This window comes from Cynocephalus volans, chromosome 10 (assembly GCF_027409185.1).
Source record: "Cynocephalus volans isolate mCynVol1 chromosome 10, mCynVol1.pri, whole genome shotgun sequence".
NCBI lineage: Eukaryota > Metazoa > Chordata > Mammalia > Dermoptera > Cynocephalidae > Cynocephalus > Cynocephalus volans.
In genome coordinates this window covers 7,227,197-7,236,385 of record NC_084469.1, presented here as the reverse complement: position 1 = coordinate 7,236,385, position 9,189 = coordinate 7,227,197, and the positions used below count along the sequence as shown (strand labels likewise).

Here is a 9,189-nt window from a genome sequence, read left to right as displayed (position 1 = left end):
GGCTGTAACGTCCCCGAGCTGCCAGTAGAGTCCGCCTTAGACCAAGTTCACAGGCAGGCTGGGGTCTCCGAGACGCCAGCGAGCGGCCGTGCAAGGTGGGTCCCGCGACCCGCTGGGCCTCACATTGTTGGGACACCGAGCTCCCCCTCCAGACAATGGGCACAGTGGCCCCCTCCGCTCCCAACGAGCCCATGCTCCAAGTTCCCCTCACTCTTCACCCCAAAAATACCTTTCTCCGGTATTCTCTATCAGCCCATTTGACTGCTCCCCATAGGTCCCCTCGCCCAGCAAGCGTGGCCCACTCTGGGGAGCAAGAATGAAGAAGGGTGGGTGGTCGAAAGCCCTTCCAGGCCTCCCTACCGAAGAGGCTGGTGAAAATGAGGGAAGTGGGGTCGGCGTCTTTTTCCAAGGAGTTATTTACTAATCAGAGCCTCCTCTGCTCCAGGTCTAAGGCCCTTGGGGGGGGTGAGGGGGGACGTTGGTGAAGGGGGAGGGGCAAGGAGGGCGTTTTGCTCTTGGGTTTCTGCAAGCGGCGCAGCAGAATGAGACCCTGGGCGGTGAGGCCAGTGTTATTGCCAGAGGGGTCGCAAAGTTGGAGGGTCAAAAGTTTACGGCATGCGTTAGGGGGCCGCAGAGGCGTCTAGGGCGGAGGCGCGGTGGGAGGGAGGAGGGGGCTGTGTGTGCGAAGAGAGAAGAGAGAGCAAGGGATGCTCGAGGTAAGGAAGACTGGAGGGCTGGGAGAGGAGGGGAGGAGCGGGGAGCAGTATTGGACAGGGGAGAGGTAGATGTGGGGGGGAGGAGAAACTGAGGAAGGAAGAAACCCTCCTCCAAAAAACAGCACCGGTAGTGGTGGGGAGCTGCACAAAAGAGAGCGCTCCGGGCGTGGCGAATCCTCTGCGCAATTTTCTTTCCCAAAGATAACCTTTGAGTCACCATATAAAATTTAATTAAAACCTACCCAGCCGCACACATTTTAAAAATCCAATTACCCACACGTCCTTGCAGGACGTTTATCGGGGCCAAAGAAGGCTTCCAAGGTGAAGATTTGTTTCTCTTCAACATCAGCCCCACCCTGCTTGCCCTAAAGGGGCCAAGCAACCCCCTGGCTCTTCCAACCCCCAGAAGGGAGGGAGGCCTGTTTTCAGGGACCCCTAACACCCAGGCTGGGTCCAGGCAGCTGGAGTCAATGACCACGGGCTTACTAAACTCCCATTTCTCTCTCCAAATTGCTCTGGGTTTAAGAACTTGGATATTGAAAGGTTAGCTTGTTAATTTTCTCACTCTCTCTCAAACCTCCATTTGTATGTTCATCCTGACTCTCTCTCTTCCTATTTAGAGGAGGGAGGGGAAATGCGAAGGAAAAATACCAAATGGCCTCATGGAGATCTTTTTAGCTGGAGTTGAAACAGGCAACCTGAAATGAACCCTGAATCCATGCATTAAGCTTAGCTCATAAGTAAAATGCTTAGAGAGGCTCTGTAATTATAATGCTGGGGCACATGCCTACTCTGGGTCTTTAAATGACTGTTTGCTGCGCTATGAGATGTCATCACAGTCTTTTCCAAACATTTAAAATAGAAGGTGCGCTGTGGGTGTTTGTCCTGCCAGAATGGACATAATCTGAGAATTGCGTAAAGATGACTTTTGAAATATGGCCAGAAGAGACAAAGGTTTAACATCAAATTTCAAGTAGATTCGACCTCAGTTTTTGACTAAACCAACTAGGTAGATGTGGGTCCCTATTTCTACTTAGTTTTCAGGTGAGTTTCTCTGGGCTGTCAGGCCTGGGAGGAATTCCTGGGATCCTGCGGAGGTAGAGGTCAAAGCCTAAACTGGAGAATCCATCTCCCTCTGTTCCCCCCTAGGTCTCCTTTTCCTTCATTCTAGGACAGAATGTTATCAAATTTAAGGATCTGTAAGATAGACTGGAGCAGCCCAAGGCCCTGAGCTAGAGGAGCCTCAGGAGGGGGGAAAGAATGGCCTCTGTCACCCCAGATCAAGCTGGATGCCTTGGGAAGCTCTTTTCTGACCTCTCTGTATTTAGAGGGATACCACCCTGCCAATGCTCTCCTTAGGCCTGAGCCTCGTTTTCTCCAGACTTGAACTGGATGGAAGGGAGGCCACCTGATCTACCTCTGCTGGTCCCTTGAAGGATGAAGAAAGGGAGAAATATGTTGTAGGCAACCTACTGGATTCTAATCCTGGAGAGGGAAATTCAAGAAAATCTCTGAGTATTTTAAATACCCACTTCATTTGCTCTTGAACCTCATTGTGGTGGTGATGGGGGTAGGCAAAGGAATTACTGTATAGGTGAGAACTGGGGTTTTTATAAGGAAAATTTTTTTCGGGGGAAGGATATTGTTTTGTTTTTAAAGGGCAACTAAAGCCTCTGAAGCCAAGACCCCAGCTTTGATCAGTGCAGTACAGTTTTTCTCTCAGGATTCTCTCTGTCTTCCCCAAATTTGCTGGGCTGTGGACCAAAATTTCCCACCCCAAGAGGTAGAGGTTCATTCTTGGGGCCCTGGAGCCTCCAAAGTTTTGGCAGAAATGGGAGTATCTCTGGCACTTGGGGGAGCGAATAAAGCAGATAAAGTTTGCATTGGGGTCTGGATACAGACTTTGCTAGTGCAGGCATTTTGGGGAAGGCTAAAGGAAGCAGCCTTGGGCTCAGGCCCGCTCTCTGGGGTCCAGATGTGCAAGGCCATATTTTCCATTCTCCTGGTGCCAGCCTTGTTCTCAGTCCTTAAAAACGTCTCCCATGGAACCACAACCTCTCCCTTTTTACCCTGGGAACCAGAGCCGACAAAAATATAGGAATGATGGAAAATCAAAGCAGGCGTGGGGCAGGCTGAATCCTATTCGAATGGAACCTTTTCGGGGGTGGAGGGTTGGGTGAAAGGAAGAGAAGGTTCTGGCAAAAAGTCTAGCTGGAGAGGATGAACTGAATCAAATTCCTGCTCTGTCATTTTTCTCCCAAGTAATGACCTGCGCAAAATTCAATATGACCGAGCGAACTGCGCGAGCGTGTTCTAGTAACTGCCTGCTCGTGGGGGAGGCCCGGAGAGGGGTGAAACGCAGGTCACGGCGTCTAAAAATTATTAAAATGTTCGAGAGCCTCGTGACGCTCCTAGCTGTTTAACAAAGACTGCCAAAGTATGAGATTAATACGAAAACTTGCGCTTCAAAAACAAAAACACACCAAAAAAAAAAAAAAAAGTCTTGTTCCGGCCTCCAAGGGGGCCTGTGGCTCCTCTGCCCGCAGCCGTGGTTCGGTTTTCCGGACGCGGACGCACAATAGTGGACAAGAGCGAGCTCAGCTGTCGCCCCGCGGGCCCGGCGGCGGCCGGGAGGGCGCGGGGAGCGGCCGGTGAGTACTCGTGCCCGCTCCCCCCTGGGCCTTCCTCTCCTCCGCGCGGCTGCGGCTGCGGCCGGTGCGTGGGACCAGCTGGGGACTCAACTCCACTCGGCCCTCGGTTTCCTTCACTCTCTGCGTCCCCTCCTCCCCGCCGACAAAAGGTGGATGATTCCTCGCGGGCTGGGCACTCCCGGGATGGCGGAGGGGGGCCGGGCAGTGAGAGGCCAGGCTGGCAACCTGTGGCTGCCAGGAGAAGGCGGCCGGGAAGCCGGAGCGACTCCGGAGTGCAGGGGAGGCGGCTCCGAACACGCGGGAGCCCCCGCTCTTATTTTTAGTATAATGCGTATTGCTGCTCTTCTGGGGGTGGAGGGGAGAGGAAGCCTCCCGCTCTGGTGGAGCCGGTCCTGGGAGTCTCTGATCAACCCTGTCCTCCACCCCTGGCGGCAGGACTCAGCTGGAGGCAGGGCTGTAGCGTCTTGGTGGGATGGGCAGGTGGCGGCTCCCAGCGCGTGGGGGAGAAAATCTCTGCGCTCTGGCCCTAGGATCAACCATACCCAACCCCGCGGAGGTTCTGTCCCAAGTTCCTCTCTTTGGGTGCTCTGGGCACCTGGGCTGCATCCCTCTTGTAGTACTGCATAGAGGCCAGGCGGCCAGCTCAGCAGTCCTTCCAAACTTCCGAAACGCCGACGGGTTGGACGGTTTCCGAGAGCAGGCGAGTGGAGAAGAACAGGAGGTATGGGGTGGGATGGGGGAGGGGCCTGGCTGGTTGGAGTGGGTCTTGGAGCCCCTGACTAAGTTGCCTTCCAGAATACCTGAAAAGGTCCCTGCTTGATGCTAGGGAGCTTGTGGGGATCCTACTAGCACATTTTCTCTGTGGACCCCGGGTCAGACTCCTGTCTCTCTGGGTGCCCAGATGGGGGTCTAAGATTACCTATTGGACCCTCTCTTGGCAAATATAACAGTTACAGTGCAATAGTTTGGTTCTCCCCCCACCACCAAATATGTGTGAGTTTAACCTGGCTGGGAGAGTGCTGGTGTTAGAAATAAGGCCAGAGGCCGACATTGGCCATGCCTAGATTTGGGATAAAAAAAGATCAGAGGGTTTCTGGACCTAGTTGCAAACAGGTGGAAGCTCTCCTCCTACCCCCCTGCAAGGGTCCCAGGGATGGGCAGAGACCTCTGGAATGTGATGGTTAGAGGCTTGTTTTTGTGTTGTATTTGTTGATGAAATTGACATTATTCTGACTTGCTCACTAGAAATGCAAGTATTTCTGAGACTTAGAGAGATGGGTAGGGATTCTGAGTGGGATGAGGTTTTCTTCTGTGCACACCTCCGTTCACCCGGTCACAGCTTTCACAGTGTAAGCCTCAGTTTCTTCCAGCCCAATCCCCAGTTTCTCAGCTTAGTAAACTCAGCGGTTACTGGGAGCCTCAGGAAGTTGGTTTGGAAACCCCAGATCTCCATTTCGGCCCCTCCGCCAGCAAACCAAGCAGGTGGCTGGGCCGAGCCAGTGTGTGCATTTAGACGCAGAGGACCCGCCTGGGGCTAGTGAGGTGGAGGTACGGGGTCTTCCCTACACCTCCCAGGGATTGTCCCCTTCTTCTGGCCCCCAGGAGGTGTGGGAGGTTGGGAGGGGCCTCCGCCGTATCATCTGGCTGCGTCTTTTATGGTTCCTCATTGCCCTTCATTCGGAAATGAAACGCCTTTGATCTTTTTCTCAGGTTGTAAACGGAATTGCCCGTCATTAAATATCCGGGGCCCCATCTGCTTGGTCTCCCAGCATTTTTCTTTACAGCTGTTTCTCTTTTTACCATTGAATTTTTCCAAAAGGACTTTTATTACACCCCCTTCACACCCAGCCGCCTCTCCCTCCTCCCTTTGCTGAGAGGCGCTTTGGAAAATATCTAGATATTCGTTTGATCGCAAACTAAAGGCTGTGAGGGGCACGGAGGGACCGATTGGGGTTTTGTTTTTCCTTAAAAAAAAAAAAAAAGTCCTGGGGGGAGGGGAGCGGCGCGAGGGCACCTAGAAGGGCCTGATTCTGACTTGGCCCGCCGCAGCCTCAGGATGACCCTTCGTCCTTTTGTGCTTAGCTAATGTTTACATCTCATAATTCATGCGCCACCGAGAGTTGCGCGGCGGCCGCGAGGTTCGCTACCCTTTGCGGACCGGCTGCTTCTATTTCTCTCGAACAGGAGAAGAGAGTTGAAAACCTTGTAATCCTAAGAATGGATTCGCAGTGCTGCTGCTGTTTCCCAGACCTCAAAACTAGAACAAAACGAAATAAAATCAAAGCACTCACACTGCACCCCAAACGAAGAATGCGTGGAAAGTAGGAGAACTGGAAAATTTCTGGGCCAAGAAGATCTGTCTGTCTTCTGTATATACCCTGTAGATCCGAATTTGTGTAAGGAATCTTGTGGTCACAAATTCGTATCTAGGGGAATATGTAGTTGACATAAACACTCCGCTCATTTTTTTCCAGAAGAAAAAAAATACATGTTATTTTTCTAAATGAGGACAATCCGGTGACTGATCACACGAAGACTCCTCTTTCTTTTCTTCTCTCAACTGCTTAGAGATGAAGGAATCATCTACCTGAACTCTCCAAGCCTGTCCTGGGAGCCTTGGGTCTTTTCTTAATTCTCTTAAGAGATTAATATTGTTGTTGATGTTTTTAATTTATCCTCTTGCTCCAAGCCCACCTATGTTCTATTCTGAGCTAAGGGATGCTTTATTGGAAATTCAGAAAAAATGACTGTTGTCTTTCCTTTAGCGAAGGCAAAGGAAATTCACTTTTCAAACGGATGCTGAGGTCGCTTTTCCGTTTGGGCTCCGAACTAGATGCCCTGGAAATACGCGATGACCAAGGGGTGTTGTTATTGTGTGTGGGGGTCACCTCTAGGGCTCGTGTGCCCTGCATCACAAGGATGTGAGATTGCTATTCGCCACGGAAGCGGCGGCATTAGCGACAATTAAAACAGCTCGGCGCCACGGTTAGTATTGCTCGGTGGTTCTGGAATTAGCAAATTGCTATTCAATTTGCTCTCTCAAAAGTTGCAGGGTTTTTTTTTTTGGTTTTTTTTTTTAACTCCATCGCTCATCTTTAGTGTGGTAAACCAAGCCATGTCTCTGTGCTTGGGCCGTGTAAAGGGAAGAGACGACAGGAGAAGGGGGGACAGACGGACTGACTGACACAGACAAGCTAATAGCGCAGCTAAAAGCGATTTGGAAGGCGAGGTCTCCCCGAATTAGTGCATGAATTTCCTATCGATCCGCCCGCGGTTCCATTCATCTCTGACAAGTCCTTCTGCGCACCCGCCCTCTAGCTCCGGACGCCTCCTCTCTCACCCCCGACCCTTCCCCATCCGGCTTCGGAGAAAAGCTCCAAGCTCGGTTCCCCTCGCCCCGTAGGGTTCCCCTTTCGAGGCGGAGCCCCCAGCCCGCTGGATCACTTATCTCCCCACACAGACGCAGGGTGCATGGGATCCCTCTTGCCATGGGAGGGAAATGAGGGCCTATGGAAGGCAGAGAATGCTGGGCAGAGGGGAGGACAGGAGGGGCTACACAGGGCGCCCCAACTCCTGAGGGCACCCCGGGATTGTGCTCAGCCCAGAGCCCCAACAGGCCCTTCAGTCGCAACCTGCTCGGCCCCGCGCGCTCTCCGGGTCTCTGATTCCAGAGAGCGCGAGGCGAGGAGGGGGTCGCCCGCGGGAGCCCTATGTAAATCCTGGCGTTGGGTGGGTGAGGAGGGGGAAGAGAAGAGGGGAAATAAACGTCTGCGGCTGGAGTAGGGTCCGGGTGAGCAGATTTCCTTATCCGGGAATCGCAGGCGGGGCGGCCATTGGCTCGCAGGATCACGTGGGCCCCTAACTTTGTTCACTTGACAGTAAGTAGGAGGGCTTTCGGAAACAGGAAAACGAGTCAGGGGTCGGAATAAATTTTAGTATATTTTGTGGGCAATTCCCAGAAATTAATGGCTATGAGTTCTTTTTTGATCAACTCAAACTATGTCGACCCCAAGTTCCCTCCGTGCGAGGAATATTCACAGAGCGATTACCTACCCAGCGACCACTCGCCCGGGTACTACGCCGGCGGCCAGAGGCGAGAGAGCAGCTTCCAGCCGGAGGCGGGCTTCGGGCGGCGCGCGGCGTGCACCGTGCAGCGCTACGCGGCCTGTCGGGACCCTGGGCCCCCGCCGCCTCGGCCACCACCCCCGCCGCCCCCTCCACCTCCCGGGCTGTCCCCTCGGGCTCCTGCGCCGCCACCCGCCGGGGCCCTCCTCCCGGAGCCCAGTCAGCGCTGCGAGGCGGTCAGCAGCAGCCCCCCGCCGCCTCCCTGCGCCCAGAACCCCCTGCACCCCAGCCCGTCCCACTCCGCGTGCAAAGAGCCCGTCGTCTACCCCTGGATGCGCAAAGTTCACGTGAGCACGGGTGAGTGCGTGGGCGCCCCTTCCCCCTCCCACCCCTGGCGCTTTACACCGAAGGGACTTCGGAGGCGTGGGGGTGTGGGGGGGGTGAGCTGGGGGAAGCCAATTGTCCCCGCTATAAACTCGCCATTGCCAGAGATTTACGGTCGCCTGTTTTCAGAGCCACATAATTACATCCCCCATAAATTTTTATGGCTGGGTGGGCCCTGCGCCTTTGAAGTCGGTTCCCCATCCTCTTCTCCGTTCTCACCAGCGACTTTTTCGCTCGGGAGGTGCAGCCTCTGTGAGGCTGGAAGTTGGGGAGGGGTGTGGGAGGTGGGGGAGGAGAAGGAGGAGGAGGTGATCCGTACTGAAGCAGAGTCGAGTCAACTCCCCATATTTATCTTTTGCTTTCTTCCAGTCTGGCTCCTTGGCTGAAGAAGTGGGCAAAAGTTTTTCCTGCGGGCAGGCACTGCTTGGAATCCGAGCAGGGAGGGTGGGGACTAAACAGAGGAAAGGTCTAGGGACAGCCCCCTCCCTCCTTCACCCCTCATTCTCCCATCCCGAGGGCCCCAGGCCACAGGCAGAGAGGAGCCATTAAAACCTTGGGGAGATTCCTCACTGCCCGCTCCCCAGACACCCCAAACGATGACGAAGGCAGCACAACCCTCTAGAACTCTGAGGTCTCTTTCTCTTCCTTGGGTCCCCGCTTTCTTCCCTTGGCAGCGTCCCTCTGACCCCCCTCCCCCCCAGGAAGAAGAGGTGGCGGGAGAGGGAGGGAGGGAGACACTGCGTTAGCGGGAAGAAAAGGTTTTCCCTCCTCCCTTTTGGGGGCAATAAAACTTTCTCTTTCTTCCTCTCTCTGTGTGTGTCCAGTAAACCCCAATTACGCCGGCGGGGAGCCCAAGCGCTCTCGGACCGCCTACACTCGCCAGCAGGTCCTGGAGCTGGAGAAGGAGTTTCACTACAACCGCTACCTGACGCGGCGCCGGCGGGTGGAGATCGCCCACGCGCTCTGCCTGTCCGAGCGCCAGATCAAGATCTGGTTCCAGAACCGGCGCATGAAGTGGAAGAAAGACCACAAGCTGCCCAACACCAAGATCCGCTCGGGTGGCACCGCGGCCGGAGGGCCCCCTGGCCGGCCCAACGGAGCGCCCCCCGCGCTCTAGTGCTGCCCGCGTGGGAGCCGCGAACCTCGGGGCAGGGGTGGGCAGCGAGCGCAGGGAGGGCGCGGGGGGACGGCGGGAGGGGGCCAGGAGCCCGGGCCTGGAGAAACCTGTTTGCCCTCCCCCCACTTTATCTATCTACGAATAAATGCAGAGGAGGGGTAGGGGAAGCTTTATTTATAGAAATGACAATAGGGACCGGAGCAAGGCCCCCCCAGAAGCAAGGCTCAAGTCTCTTGCTTTCTTCCTTTAAAAAAAA

At 54.6% G+C, this 9,189-nt stretch overlaps 1 protein-coding gene across 1 annotated transcript; it reads left to right on the top strand.

Annotated features, from left to right (window-relative positions):
* Nucleotides 1-7,332: 7,332 nt before the first annotated feature.
* On the top strand, nt 7,333-8,933 carry HOXB4 (homeobox B4). Its single transcript, XM_063110218.1, has 2 exons — nt 7,333-7,789; nt 8,641-8,933. Exons 1-2 carry the CDS (start codon nt 7,333-7,335, stop codon nt 8,931-8,933), a joined length of 750 nt encoding a protein of 249 aa, XP_062966288.1.
* Nucleotides 8,934-9,189: the final 256 nt, after the last annotated feature.

Bases quoted from the DNA above. Each gene is read 5' to 3' on its own strand.
- HOXB4 (XM_063110218.1), top strand. From the start codon at position 7,333: ATGGCTATGAGTTCTTTTTTGATCAACTCAAACTATGTCGACCCCAAG. The intron at 7,790-8,640 runs GTGAGTGCGTGG...GTGTGTGTCCAG, and splicing joins CAAAGTTCACGTGAGCACGG to TAAACCCCAATTACGCCGGC.